We start from the raw sequence: 14,681 nt of genomic DNA on the forward strand, positions 1-14,681 counted from the left end.
GCTTTTTGGGGAGTTGACCCTTCTACGTGGAGTTGAGTGCTGTGTCACTCGGCTGTTCCTCTGTACTGGAGAAACTGCAAACTGCATCAGGACAAGCTGACAAAACCTTCTCCCGAGAAGTCACTGATCAGCGGCATGTTCCTGCCCTCAGTGTCTGAATACTGCTGTCATGAAGGTCCCACCCAGCCTTCTGTCCTTTCTTTTCCTGCTGTTCTTGTCCCCAGATTCATGAGATGACTATTAGGATCTCCGAGGACACATCTGCCCACCCAGTCTGTCAGGTGATACTCTATCAACCTTCATCCTCTCTTGCCCCTAGTCAGGCTGAGGCATGGCATGGGCAGCAGTTCTTAGAGTCTGTGAGAGAATCAGTCTCACTGGTGTCTGCTCAAGGGTCTTGCACCATTTGGGGGTAGAGTGCCAGGTTCTAACTGCTAATAAACAGTCCAGGCTACTGAAAATGGCAAGCAGGGCCAAAGTGTTTCTTAGGCTCCTTGCCCGTTTTAAGCAGACAGATTTTTTGCAGGACCACATGCCACAGCTGGTCTGGCTTTGGAGAGGACAGTGTCACTGTGGAGTACTGGCGTCTTCTGGAGTGGATGCTTCTTCTCCCAGGGAGTCCCCAAGGCCTTTGGGGATAAAGGTGACTTCTCACTTCCCCAATTGGGGGCACATGGTCTGAAGGAGAGGCTGAGACAGAAGGGAGCTGGGAGTGAGAGACAAAAGGCTTGAAAGGTGAGTCAGGATGGGGCCCAACAGGTGTCAGAAATAGTGATCTCAGAATTGCCAGGCCCAACAGCTACTTTGGTTAGTTGTAGATAGGCTGGACTGAAATATAACTCCCTCACTGCCACCCCAAGTCCCAGTCAGACCAAATAGAGGCCATCTTTGTCCAAGGGACATTGAAGGGAGGGATGGAAGTGGGAAGGCCGGTCAGAGGGGAGCACACAGGTGTGGGTGGCCAGGGCTCCTAGCAGTGCCACAAGGACATGGACTGGGAAGAGATCGGCTCTCTGGGAGAAGCGAGGGAGGAAGTGGCCTGTCCCCTCACATGCAAGCATACTTTGAGACTGTCACACTCAAAACAAACCCGCTCATATACACGCCCTTCCAGTGTTCTGATGCCGGGGGCACTGCCTCATTCCATCCCGTCGTCCTCTTTGTCTTGGGTCTTTTGGAAAGTGGCCTGAGAATCTGCACTGGGCCCCTCAGCGCTGGCAGTGATGGCCAAGATTCCCCTGGCCATTCCAGCGATGGACTAGACTGCGAGCATGGAAGGACCCCAGGCAAACATGTCTGCAATCCTGACCTGACCACAGCACGGGGTACGAGCCACGGTCATCCTGGCTCCTCTCGAGCTGTCTGAGGACCCCCGCCTAGACCTTCCATCAGCCTTCCCTTCAGGCTTCCTCTCTGTGTGAGTTTAGTTTCCTGTTGCCAAGGCCAAACTCTGCCTACCTTCAGACGCAGCTCCCAGGGGGACCTACCCCTGCGGACCCCACAGCGGCCGCCACCTACTAACTAAACACAACGGAATGAGGAGGAATGCGGTGTTTCGGTAGCACAGCCACACTTCCAAGTGTCCTCTCCACGTCCTCGTCTCGGCACCGCAGGGTGACCCTCGAAGGCCCCAGGCCGGAGGGACCTCAGCTTGTCTGGCTAGGACCCGCTTTTCGGGAGCGCGCCTCCGGCCCATCCCCGCGAGGTGGGCGTGTCCGAGCGTGCATGGCCGACAGAGGGCGTGGTCATGGGCGGGGCCGGCGGCGGGGGGTGGGGCCGGCGGCGCTGTCCGGTGCTGAAGCTCGGCCGGCGCCGCCGCAGGAGCGCTGAGAGCGCCGCCGGAGGAGCTGGCGCCGCCCGGCTAAGTACCCCGTCGGTCCTCGCTCCCGCGCGGCCATGGACTGAGCGCCACCCGGCTGCGGGGATGGGGCCGCCGCTCCCGCTTTTGCTGCTGTTGCTGCTCCCGCCGCCACTGCCTCGCGCTCTGCCCGCCCCCGCGTCTGCCCGCGGCCGGCAGCCCCCGGGGCGCCTGGGTGAGTGAGGGGCGCCGGGATGGGAGCAGGAGCTGGGTCCTGTGTGCCCGTGCGCAGCCGCAGGTCCCGCGGGGCCCGCCGTGCGTCTGCCCGTCCTCGCCCGCTACGTGGGGCGGGTTTCGCTGCCCCCCCTCCCCCCGCCTCAGTTTCCCTCCCCAGTGGCCGACCCCACCCCCTTTGGCCACGGACTCAGGGACTCAGGGGCCCCGGGACAGCTCGACCACACGGTTGCCCACGCCCCGCATGTTTGTGCACCCCCGAGTGTCCGCCGCTTTGCGCGTGCCCCAAGTGTCTATGAGCCCTGCGTGCTCTCGTGTTCCCTGTGTCCGTGTGCTCCGCGTGCTGCCTGAAGGGCCAGGAGGCGGCTGGGTGAGTGGCTGGGCCCTTCCCTGGAGCCTGGCCTCTCCTGCTACCCTGCGCTGCACCTGCCGTTCCCTGCTCACGAGGCAAATCCTCGGTCTGCCGGGGGAGACTGAACCGACATTTTCCTTTCCTGACACGCGGAAGGAAAAGGAAAGGCGACAGGGAGGGAGGGCGGAATTGGTGGCCTTTCTGACATGGCACCTCCCTCCTGCTAATCTTGTCTGTTAAGGAGATTTACCATAAAACCAATGTTTGTAAGAGGCTTTGGGGCCAGAATTACCACACATAATGGACTAGAACAATCAGCGTTAGAGGAGAGAGTGTGCGCCTGTGGATGGTAGGTGGAGAGGGGTGAGCCTCAGCCCTGGCCTGAGCTCCCCTCAGGCTCCACACCTCCTTCCTCCTGCTTCTGGTCTTCAGGGGTGTTTCCACCATGCAAAACTCAAAGGAAGGGACTGCAGGGAAGGAGCTGGGTTTGCTCTCTCAGCCCTTGGGCTGGTGAAGGGCTTGTTTCCCCGCCTGTCCTGGCTTCCTAATCTCTTCACACCGAGGGTCTAGTTAAGTCTGCAGCTGGAGAAAATATTTAGGATGGAAAGGAGCCCCCTGCCTACCACCTGAGACTCCGTGAACAGGTCTTTTTCCAGTCTGTTTGCCCCAGGACCAGTTCACAGGCCCCCTATTCCTTCCTGGGTGGCCAAATGTGTCCTGTTTTCAGTAGATGTGTGTGTGTTCTGTGGAGATGATGCTTTTGCATTGTACTTCACCCCAGATGAGCCCAGAAGGCTAAGACACCCATCAGTTTTCTCTCCTGCATTCCTTTCTTACTGGTTAGAAATTGGCCGGTCACTTCATGAGAGGTCTGCTTGCCCAGATGGCCAGATGCTACCGTTTACATGCGCAAGGTTGGGCACAGGTCAGGGAGAATCAGGACAGCAGCAGACAGACCTACCTTATGGCATTGCATGGGAGGAACTGCTTGCCTATGTAATAGCTCATAGCATTTTGCCAAAAGCACAAAGAACAGGGAAGATGGCTGGGGGTAAGAGGGGTGGCAAAGGAGACCCCAAGGCGGAAGTGTTTGGAAAGTAGTCATTGAGCCACCCTGGACACCTGCCTAACACAGTAGTGTTGTCTTGACAACAAGCAAAGTTGAGCCATGCCATCAAAAAGGTGTGGCCTGAGTTGCTGTTCCACCTTGTACACGGCAGAAGTATATTGTCTGACGGCTCAGCCCAAAGGGTCAGGTCAGTGACTGTTCCCCTGTCCGTCTCGGGGTGGGCATCCTGTCACTGACTGTGATACCATGGTTCATAAGGCAGTCTCAGGAATGTTTGTTTTGTGGGGCAGCAGTACAGACCCCAGACTTCATCAGGAATGCTCTGAAGCCTCTAGGCAACTGTTAAAGCCCCTCTGTTCCCCAGGTACTTGGATCTGGCTTCCGCAGTATGCACTGACCCCAGCATTCCCTCCCCTTGGGCTGGCTGCATAGCTCTCTGAGTGGGGCTGCCCATTCTTAGGATGTCAGAAACTGCATAGGGCCAATCTATGAAAGCTGCTGCTGCTTGTGTTCTCTGTGGTCTCGTAACAGCCATGCCAAGAGCCTTGACTCAAATAATCGTACATAATTGAAGACACAAAAGGAGGAATCTGGCAAAGCTGAGGCATCTGTTCTCAATTTCCCTTTTTATTTTTTTATTTTTTCAGTGCTGGGTATTGAACCCATGGCTTTGTGCATGCTAAGCAAGTACTCTATGACAGAGCTATACCCCAAATCATAACATCTATTTCTTTATTTAGCTGTTTATACTTAACCTTGGGTTGAGGCCTACAGAACAGATGGTTGAAGGAGAGCCACATTTTTGTTTTGTTTTGTTTTTTTGTTGCTTGTTTGTTTTGTTTCTGGTCCTCCATTGCATTAAATAGCCTTGTGGGTTAGACCTAGGGCTGGATGTTACCAGGATGGAAGGGCTGATTCTTCCAGTGTGGGACACCTTAGTGAGCAGGGTGCTCTTCCCATTTAAATGGTGCCAAAGCTCTCAGTGTGACCCAAGGCCGTAAGTGGGATACCTGGGGTTGTCCTCAACACTTTGAGCCATGCTCCATGAGGCTGGATATATCCTCCATCTTGCCTGGCTTCACACTACTCTTGTACCACTTTAGCTCCTGCACTGGGACCTCTCCTTCTGTTATATCTCTGGCAGGAATGGATTCCTGATGATTTTAATGATCTCTGAGACTAGTTATAGTTGAGTTGATGGGACAGTTTTGTGACAGCCCATTGAATTTCTCTTCATATTCTCCCATTTTGGGGTGTCCTTGCTCCCACTGTCCCTTGTCCTCTGCTTCTTTCTGGAATTTCAGGACCCCATGCTTTCCAGGTTCTCAAGACTTTTTCCTGAGGTCTGACATGAACATAAACACCATTTTATAATTCCATGGAGGCCTGTTTGTGAACTTGTTCAGGTAGCCCCCACACCAAAGGGGCAGATGGATAAAGGATCCTGCCAGCCCCTGGCTAAAGTGACAGGTCTGAATTTGCCAAAGCTGGGGCTCACCTTTCTCACAGAACGTTCTTCTGACCCTTTGTTCCTTCCTCCCTACTTGCTCACGCACGCTTCCATTCACCAGCGAGCCCACGCAGAGCTAAGATGCAGAGCTGGTAGAGGCAGGGGTTGACTGGCTTTGTGAACTACATGGCGTGATTGTTTATTTTTAAATCAAAGACTCTTCCTCCCACAAAAGCACAGATCCATGTTTGCCTCACGGGGCCTGGAGATTTTCATTCTGTTGGTTCTACAGAAATGAGCAGCCTACCCTATGCTGGAGCTGAAGCTGGCTCTGCTGGTGGTTGTGTGTCTCCATCAGCTTCAGGTGCTGCTCTCCAGGTCTGTGGAGAACTCTGGTCTTACAGCAGGAAGAGGTGCTAGACAATGGGGCTCCTGCGTGGAACCAGACACCCGCAGCGTGGAGCTGTGAGGTGTTTGTTTCCTCTGTCCAGAGATGACAGTTCTGTGTGTCAGCCTGTGAGGGACAGGCAGGGAATAAAAAAGATGGTCTAAATGGCTTCTTTTTTTGCTGAGCCCTGCTGTGTATTTCAACGCCTGCAGCTATTCTTTCAAAGCAGACTTGTTTTGTCAAGATTACCAATCAGAGGTCTCCTTTACCGCCCCTCCCCAGGAAGAGGACACTTCATCTGTATCTATCTGCTTTACTCCTAGGCGGCCTTGGGTTCACCTGCACACACCCCTGAGACATCTGATGTACTTCCAACAATGTAGTTTTTATTTTGGTCTCCCAGCCCCTGGGAAGACCAAGGCTGTAGCCTGGGGTCAGTGTTAGTGTTCAGTTCAAGGCCTGATGCTCTGATCAACTTTGGGGTCCTTGTAGATTCTTTTACATTGCAATTGCTGTTGTTCATTTGTTTGTTTATGCTGTTCTGTTTTTTTTTTTTTTTACAGTATTACCTGATTTGTGAATCAGTTTCTTTTTTCTTTTTTTTTTTTTTAAAGGAATGTGGGGGTAAGAAAGAAGAGAGTGGGGAGGGGATGGGTCACTTCACTCTCCCTCTCTCATGTTTTTTCTAAGTAGACTTGTTGCCAGCCACGGTGGCACACACATTTAATCCCAGTGCTCGAGGGCAGAGGCACAGTGATCTCTGAGTTCAAGGCCAGCCTGGTCTACATAGTGAGTTCAAGAATAGCCAGTGTTACACAGAGACCTTCCTCGTCTCAAAACAAAAAGAAAAAAAAGAAGTAAATAAAGAAGGAGAAGTGTTATTCTTGGAGGACATCCCTGCCCCCGCCCCAGAATCACAAATCCTGTGTGCTGGCTAGCTTTATCTCAACTTGACATAAGAGTCACTTGGCAAAAGTGAGCCTCAGCTGAGAAAACACCCTCTCCAGACTGACCTGTGGGCAAGCTTGTGGTGTATTTTCTTGATTGATGACTGGTGTGGTAGGACCCACTATGGGCTGTGCCAACCTTGAGCTGGTGGTCTTGGGTTCAATAATTAAGTGGGGCTGAGCAAGCTGATTAAGGAGCAGCCCATAAGCAGTGTTCCTTCATGGTTTCTGCTTCAGTTCCGGCCTCCAGATTCCTGCCCTGCTTGAGTTAGGATGTGGCATGACCTAAGAATCGTAAACTGAAGTAAACTTGTTTGTCCCCAAGTTGCCTTTGGTCATGGTGCTCAATCGCAACAGTAGAAAGTGAACAGAAAAGATGTTTTTAGCTAAATGCGCCCCAAACTAAATGTAACTCTGGTTTGGGGAGGCAGATATTTAAGGGATGCCTGAATGTGTGCAGGACTTGGTCACTTGGGAATCTTTTATGTGTAGAAGGCAAATGAGAGCCGCAAGAAGAGGGTCGAGTTTTCACCTGGTCATGTGCGGGACACATGTGCCTGGCTAGCCAGAAGGCTGGCTTATCAACTCTGACAAGATGTTCTGTTTCTCACAGAAAGCAAACAGCTGACCACGTGGATAAGTCTCCGTCCACTCAAAAGCACCTGGCAGCTGTTTCTACATTACTCTAAATTGACCTTGGTAAATGTAGACCCAGCTGGACTCACTGTTTCTGATTGTAGTTGATCGGAGGCCCCAAACATCTGTCTTCTCTGCTGCCTGGAGACGGTGCAGATAGTTTGTCCAAGGAAGGTCGTCCCCCCCCCCCCTTTGAATCTGTGCTGTGTCCAACAACTCTGCCAGCTGCTCTTTAAATATGTAGGGCAGGAAGTAAAGTGGGTGAGGCTCCCCTGGGAGCACCTCCCCATTGCTGGAGTTAAGGACCTTCCCTGAGATAGCCATATCCAAACCTATACCTGGCCAATGGTGACAGAAATGAACCCTGGACCCTTATCTCCAGTAGCTCTGGGCCTTGGTTAGGAGATCTGGGTAGCTAGCAGTGACTCCCAGGTGCGCTGGCTTCAGTGTCCCTCTGCTTACTGGCTGAGGCATTGTCACCTGCCTCCTCTAGGAGCCTTGTCTGATGTTGGAAGCGAAGGCTACTTCTTGTCAGCTCTAGGGAATAACCACTGGCCTGGAGAGAGAGAGAGGGTTATGCTGAGGGGAGCAAATACTCAGTTATAAAACATGCCCCTGAGCTTTGCCTTCAAAATTCAGTTTTCAAGTTACCAGGGGGGTTCAGGGGTGGAGCGTCAATACCGGTCTCGTAGAGGACATGGGTTTGGTTCTCAGCGTCTATGTTGGGTGCCTCACAACTGCCCATAATTCCAGCTCCAGAGGATCTGATGCCTCTGGTCTCCATAGGCACCTGCGTTCATGTCCATGTACTCATATACAGACACAGAATTAAAAAGAAATCTTTTTGCTTTAAAGAGAGAAAGTTACCATTCATGGGAATGAGAATGGTTTAGTGGGCGAAGTACTTGCCACACAATCATGAGCTGAGCTCAGGTCCCCACAACTCATGTCAGTACAACATGGGTATCGTGGTGCACCTATGATCCCCGTGCTTGGAAGGCAGAGATTAGGGATCCCAGCACAAGCTGGCTAGCTAGATTAGATAAACCTGTAATCCCCGGGCTTAGTATGAGATCCTGTCTCAATATGTAAGGTGTCAAGGAAGATACACAACATTAACTTCTGGCCTTCATAAACAAGCACATAAATGTTCATGTGCATCCCCCACACATATCCATATATATGAGAACATGCACATACACAGAGACATTAAACATACATATGGAAAAAATTGCCATATGGTACAGTTGGCTTTCTTTAGATCTGCAGTATTCAGGTAGTCAGGGGCTGTTGCAATGTGACCAACTGACTCAAGCTCCTGCCACTGGGACATCCTACCATGACGGATTACGTCCTTGCACTGAGAGTCCAAATAAGCCTTTTCTTAAGTTCCTTTTGTCGGGGTATTTTTTTTTTAAATCATACTTATAGGATAAGTAACTAACATAGGCAGTGAAGGAATGTGTGGGAGACAATGCTGGACCTGTAATGTCACCTACAGGGGCTTCCTCCCTTTTCCTAGTGGGTAGCCCAGAGCTGGGGAGATTGCCTGTTGTAGGACACAGGCCCTTAGAAGAACTCGGTCTTCCACAGGCAATCAGCTGACCAAAGCAGGCTGCTGCTTTTGCCCCACGACCCTTGAAGTGGGACAGGCTCATCTGTCCCATCACCCATCTGTGAAGAGCTTAGAATCCATCGACATGGGTTGGGTCTGATCCAGGGAATTGTCAAAATGCTCTTTGGTCAGGTGTGAATTTTATGTTGGGTTTAATATTAGTCATCAGATTCAAATATTTGGCTTGCTCTCAGAAAGTCTTGATATTGGAAATAGATGGCTCGCGTTTGAAACCTTCAGCCTTTCCATAGTGGCAGGAACGGGAAGGTAACCAATGGAGTGAGGTATCTATAAAGCTGGGTTTCCAGACACTTGCTTTGTTTCCATCAGAGGGTGCACAAACCTCAAGGGTGCACACGCGTTCTCATCTTTATAGAGGACAGTGAGCCACTAAAGGGAATGATCCTGAGTGTGCTTGCCACCAAGCACCAGGCTCAGTCCACCTGTTCTTACACTTCCCCCATCATTCCGAAGAGTGCAAAGACGTGTGTGTGCAGAGAAGGCAGGCACCCAGCCTGCCACACAGGCTTTTTGACCTTCAAGCCCTGAATGGTCTTCTGGATTCTGAGCCGAGTCCTGCAGGCAGCTATAGGGTATGTCTGGGCATGGCTGGAAGGACTCTAGAAGAAAGGCTGAACAGTTTTCCACGGGGAAAGGGAACCTCCTGGGCACTACAGGCCAGTCCTGGCTTAGTGCGTCAGCTTGTGTGTGACAGAGCAATGGCTTGTGCTGGCTGTGGCCTGCTGCTAATGCTGGAAGATGCTGCTGATGGCCTGTCCACTCTGGCAGGCTTGCCATGCAGCCCATGGCAGCAGCTACACTGTGGTGTGACTTGAGGCCAGGTCAGCTGCCAACATATTCTCTGAGGTAGTCAGAGCTTGGCAAACAGACCTGGTGTGTCTCATGGGGAACAGGGTCCAAGAGCCCTGGAAGTGTTCCTCTTGGCCTGAATTTAGCTGTAGTGGAACTAATCTAGCCTCTACCCTACCAGCACTGTAGAATTCTAATCAAAGATGGGGTTGAAAGTCACCATGGGATGCACAGCTCCAGCAAAGTTGGGGGAGCCCCTGTCTCTTTATACCTGAGTTCTCACACCTGCATCTTCTTCAAGCTTCAACTGACTCAGTCTGCATCTTCACCCCCATTCACCTTACACAGATGTTCTCACACCTGTATCACAGCCCTGCCTCCTCACTCCAAGATCTTCACCCTTGCCTCCTCATCCCTGTCTCCCCATACCTGACCCTTACATCTGCATCATTACTACAGCCTTCTTACACCCACATCGCCACCCCAACCTCTTTACACTTGCTTTTTTACTACACTCTCTTTATCCCAGTCTCCTTATCCTGTACTCACACCTGCTTCTTCACACCTGTATCATCATGTCTGCATCCTCACACCTGTATTTTTTTGCACATATATTCTCTGTATCATGTTCACATGTTTCATCATGGTGCCTGGTTCTTAGATCCATGAAATAGGTGATTTTAAGTTGGATAATTAAGGTTACAGAAACTGTGCTGTTTCACTGGAATGTAAAGTATATTTTAGCCGAGCATGGTAGTACACTCCTTTAATCCCAGCACTCAGGAGGCAGAGGCATGCCTGTGCCTCTGTGAGTTCGAGGTCAGCCTGGTCTTCATAGTGAGTTCCAGGACACCCAGAGCTACATAGTGATACCTGTCTCAAAAATAAAATAAAAAATAAAACGACAAAGAAAGGAAACTATATTTTAACAGTAAGACTGCAGGTAGATTTTGCAAGCATGTTGTGGTTAGCATGCAGACCTGACTCTATTGCCATGTAAGGATAATTAATGGTGGCAGTCTCACTTGAGATATATTTTGCAACATCGCTTCAAACAGCTTGAAGCTCTTTAACATAAGAAATATGGCTTCCTTGGTAGTTACACAAGTTTCTCACAATCAAGTGAAAAGCATAGCAGATGAGGATGTAAGAGGATACTATCTTTGATGTTAATGTATATGGGTGTGTATCTGTGCTCCACATGAGTGCCTAGAGCCCACAGAAACCTGAAGAGGGTATCTCTGGATACTGGAGTCACAGACGGCTGTGATCCAACATGGGGGTGCTGAGAATCAAGCATGGGTCCTCTGGAAGAGTAGCAACTACTCCTAACAGCTGAGCCATCTCTCCAGCCCCAAGTACATTATCTCTGCAGATACATTATTTCCTTTAAAATATTTTATGATTAGACATTTGATAAATGCAAAATTTGAGATAATTTTAGAAGTATATTTGACATGTCCAGATTGCACCGCTTTTGAGAGCTGTAAGGATGGCCTCTTGAACGGCCTCCACATTCTCTGCTGTGCTGTCTGTCACCCAGCATGGCTGTGCTTGCTGTGGGTCACAGGGGAAGGTGAAGGCAATTGCTGGCCAGCCCTGGGCTATAGGATGGCATGGCAAAGGAGATAGTCCAGTGCAGGCCTCCTGGGGAGTCTGCACAGCACCCCTTTGGGGTACACTGTGTGGCGCTGTGTCAGATTCCTGAGTACTGCTCTAGGTTGCTCTCTGTTGCTGCTTCCTGCCTCTTTCCTTCTGCAGCCAGGCTTTCTCCTAAAGCAGTCAAGATGAAGGTCAGTGCTCTCCTCACTCTCCTGACTCACAGGAACCCTCAGGGTTGTGGAGACTGGTGAGATGAGATGATGAGACTAAGGGTGTCTGGACGGGCTGTGCCTCTCTACCTTGTGCCAGAGCCGCTGTCCGCCCTCCCTACCAGCTCTGAAGTTCTTCTGTTGCTCCTAACCAGCTTGAGCTGTATATGGCCAATGGTCATGTCTTTGCAATTCAGAGACACAGATAAGTATATGTGCTGAGCACCGGTGGCATCCTGGGATTGGTGGTGAGCCAGGGAGGTAGGTGCTGGGGCAGGTTTAGGGCTTACTCAGGAAGAGTAAGCTCTTATTTTCAAACTCATGGCCTGGAATATGCTAAACAAGCAAACAGTATAGTAACAATATATTCTGTGGGTGTGTCTATCTGTCTGTCTTTCCATCCACATGTGCACATGCAGGTGTTCATGAAGGCTAGAGGTCAACCGTGGATGCTGTTTCTCATATGTTGCCACTTTGATTTTTAGATAGGATCTTTCCCTAGAATCTGGGGTTCACCAGTTAGGCTAGGCTTTATTGGCTATTGAGGGCCAGGAATCCACTTGTTTTTGCCTCCCCAACTCTGGGATTACAGGCAAACACCATGATGCCTGGCTTTTTCCACGGGTGCTAGGGACTGAACTCAGTCAGGTCCTCACTTTACCAACTGAGATATCTCCCCAGCCCAGGACCAGGTAATTTTTAAGTAGGAAAAAAACCCCATGTCTCTCCATGAGGACTTGATTTTTAGTGTAGTCTGGCAGTCATCATGTTCTTCTTGTTTCCCATTTTGTTAAAGTTCAAGTAATTTCCTGTTTGTAGCATGTAAAAGAGCTAAACTGATTCTGTCTGGTCGCTAGTGGAAGGCACAGCACACAGAAGTATGTGAATGGCATCACTGGAAACCCTTGTATGCAGCTCATGTGCCAAGCACATGACCAGGGAAATGCCAAAAGAAGTCTGTTCACTAGAAATATGGGAGCTGCAGGGGACAAGGCAACATCAAAAGCTAGAAAGAAGCCAGGCTGGTCATTTCTATTTAGTCTCTTTGAGAAGTAAGATATAGATCTTGAAGGATGTCTTGATTTGTTGTTATTATGGGAAAGTGAAAATGCAATTGAACTAAATTTTTGGACATTTATATAGATATTATGCCTGTTCTTATTCTTCACAGCTTTTTGAGAGAGAAATTTAGATGTAGAACCCTTTTAGGGTGTGAGTTAATGACATTATTGATACTATCAGTCAGCATTAAACGGTGAAGAGCGATACACTTGCTCTAAATTGACACTGCTAAATAATACATAACATTTGTTCAGTGATTAAATGTTTGTTGTTGGAACTCTGAAAGAACATCAGCTACATAGAATTTAAAGTCAAGTAGTATTGGGTAAAAGAATATTCTGGATTGTTTTAAGTGTAGAAAATGACACCTCTTGGAAAGAATTGTGAAAAATTAAATAGGTGCTAACTCAAGACCAAGCTTCCCCTTGGATGGCACAGGCATGCTACTGTCACACTCTACATGCTGGAGTTCTTTCAGAATACTAAAAGGTGATGCTTTTTCAAGCAAAATAAATAAGTATCCCTGAAGAAAGCATGGTGGGCCATTTCAATTTGTACCCTGGAGGGGAGGAAGATCTGATCCTGGAAACAATCACTTATTTTGAATAAACCAGTGGTGCTCAGTTGAGAGGGATAAGCATCAAGCAAGTATGGGGAGCAAAAATGTCCCTCCGTGTCCCACAATGTGCAGGATGGACTCATGGAATTGCCTGGTCAAGAAGCTAGGAAAGATATGGGTGAGCATCTTGGAAGCAGAGCGGGCACTTAGGGAATGTTGTTGGTGATGTGGGCTCCACGTGGGCAGCAGGAAATGGCTTGGTGGTGGGGAACTTGTCCAGCATGAGTGAGGTGTTGAGTTCTGTCCCCACTGTCATGTAGCAGTGTCCTCTAAGGTAAAACATTGCATCTTGGAGGGAAGCTCATTAAAACACAGGGTGTTATAGAGGGAGGTGAAGCATTCCATGCTCCTTGAGCTCATTAAGCTCAAGGAGCAAACAACTCAGTAGCTTCAGGAAGTTACCAAACTGACCAGGTTTACCAGGCCTCTTCCTCTCTGAGCATGTATATGGATGTCCTGTATGGCCTGAATTTGAAGAAGCCTTAGGAGGAGAAGGGGACAGAACCTCCTTGTTGCTGGCCATGGGTCTAGTTGGTGGAGTTTTGTTTCTGCCTGGTGTGTGTGGAGGAGCAGAGCCAGGAAGTATGGGTCACTAAGTCCCTTCTGTATGTTGGAATCACCGCCTATGATTTCCCTTCCTGGACCTGAGTTAAACTGACGGTTGACCTTGTGAGTCTTGTCACAAGCTGCAGAGAACCATGAGTTTGAACACATGTGGGTTATTCACCTGCACCAAAATAATCCACTTTGGGCTCCTGACAGCTGCAGCCTTTGCTACCATATCAAGTGTGACGTGTGTGTGTGTGTGTGTGTGTGTATGTGGTGCACACCCATGTGCACATACAGATAGATGACAAGTTGGGTATTATTGTCTTCACAGTATTAAGTGTACTCTGTTTTTTGAAAGTTTTACCCTTCCTTGGTCTGATATGTTCAGTAAATTTTTGGACCTGTTTTTTCCTGATGTTTTAAAGGTACCCATGTGTTTGCATGGTCCCAATCTACTTTGGTGATTTTCCATGGTAGCTCCTTGTGGGTGGTGCTGGAAAGGCAGTGGAGTTTATGTACACAATGAGGTGCATATTCACTATGTGTCTGTGTTTCTAAACGAGCCAAAAGCTGCTTGTAAAGTAGAATCACTCATTCAAGGCAAGGTGAAGCCTGAAAACTATGGCCTTATACCATGTAGAGGAACGTAGGGCGAGGCCCAGGCTGGCCTCATAGCTGCCTGTGCTTTTAGGAAGTTATCAGCGTCTCAGTAACTCTTGCAGAATACACAAACTGTCAAGCACAGACTTCAAGTGCTGGGGAAGGGTCCTCAGGCCAGTGCCATCAATTTGTGAGTAGCTTCTGCATCAGGGGGTCCAGATTGAGGTTTGTGAAATGACTTGCCATAAAACTGACCAAACAGGGCTCTGAAGGTCACATGATTCTGGGTTGGTGGTCAGTGGGTCTTCTGACTCTTTTTTGGTTTTTCCAGACAGGGTTTCTCTGTGTAGCTTTGCGCCTTTCCTGGAGCTCATGGTGTAGTCCAGTCTGGCCTCGAACTCACAGAGATCCACCTGCCTCTGCTTCCCGAGTGCTGGGATTAAAGGCGTGCGCCACCACCGCTCGTCTGGGTCTTCTGACTCTTAAGACTCTTAAGAGTGTGTGGGCTCTGCTGGTTTCTCTAGGTTTGGAGTTGACCTCTCTCTCTCTCTCTCTCTCTCTCTCTCTCTCTCTCTCTCTCTCTCTCTCTCTCTCTCTTTCTGTCTCTCTCTCTCCCTCCCTCCCTCCCTCCTTCCCCCCATGTGTGTACCAGTGCATATGGAGGCCACATTTGGAATAGATGTCTTCCTCAATCATTTCACTATCTGATTTTCTGAGGCAGGATCTCTCACTGAACCTGGA

General features: G+C 49.6%; 1 protein-coding gene across 1 annotated transcript in view; it reads left to right on the forward strand.

Moving 5' to 3' along the window:
- Positions 1-1,924: 1,924 nt before the first annotated feature.
- Positions 1,925-14,681, forward strand: part of Ptprn2 (protein tyrosine phosphatase receptor type N2) — a 749,243-nt gene continuing 736,486 nt past the window's right edge. Inside the window, exon 1 of the mRNA XM_059279385.1 lies at positions 1,925-2,033. Coding sequence (XP_059135368.1) covers positions 1,925-2,033 — 109 coding nt within the window. The remainder of the gene's footprint in view (positions 2,034-14,681) is intronic.

The sequence above is a fragment of the Peromyscus eremicus genome, chromosome 14 (genome assembly GCF_949786415.1).
Source record: "Peromyscus eremicus chromosome 14, PerEre_H2_v1, whole genome shotgun sequence".
NCBI lineage: Eukaryota > Metazoa > Chordata > Mammalia > Rodentia > Cricetidae > Peromyscus > Peromyscus eremicus.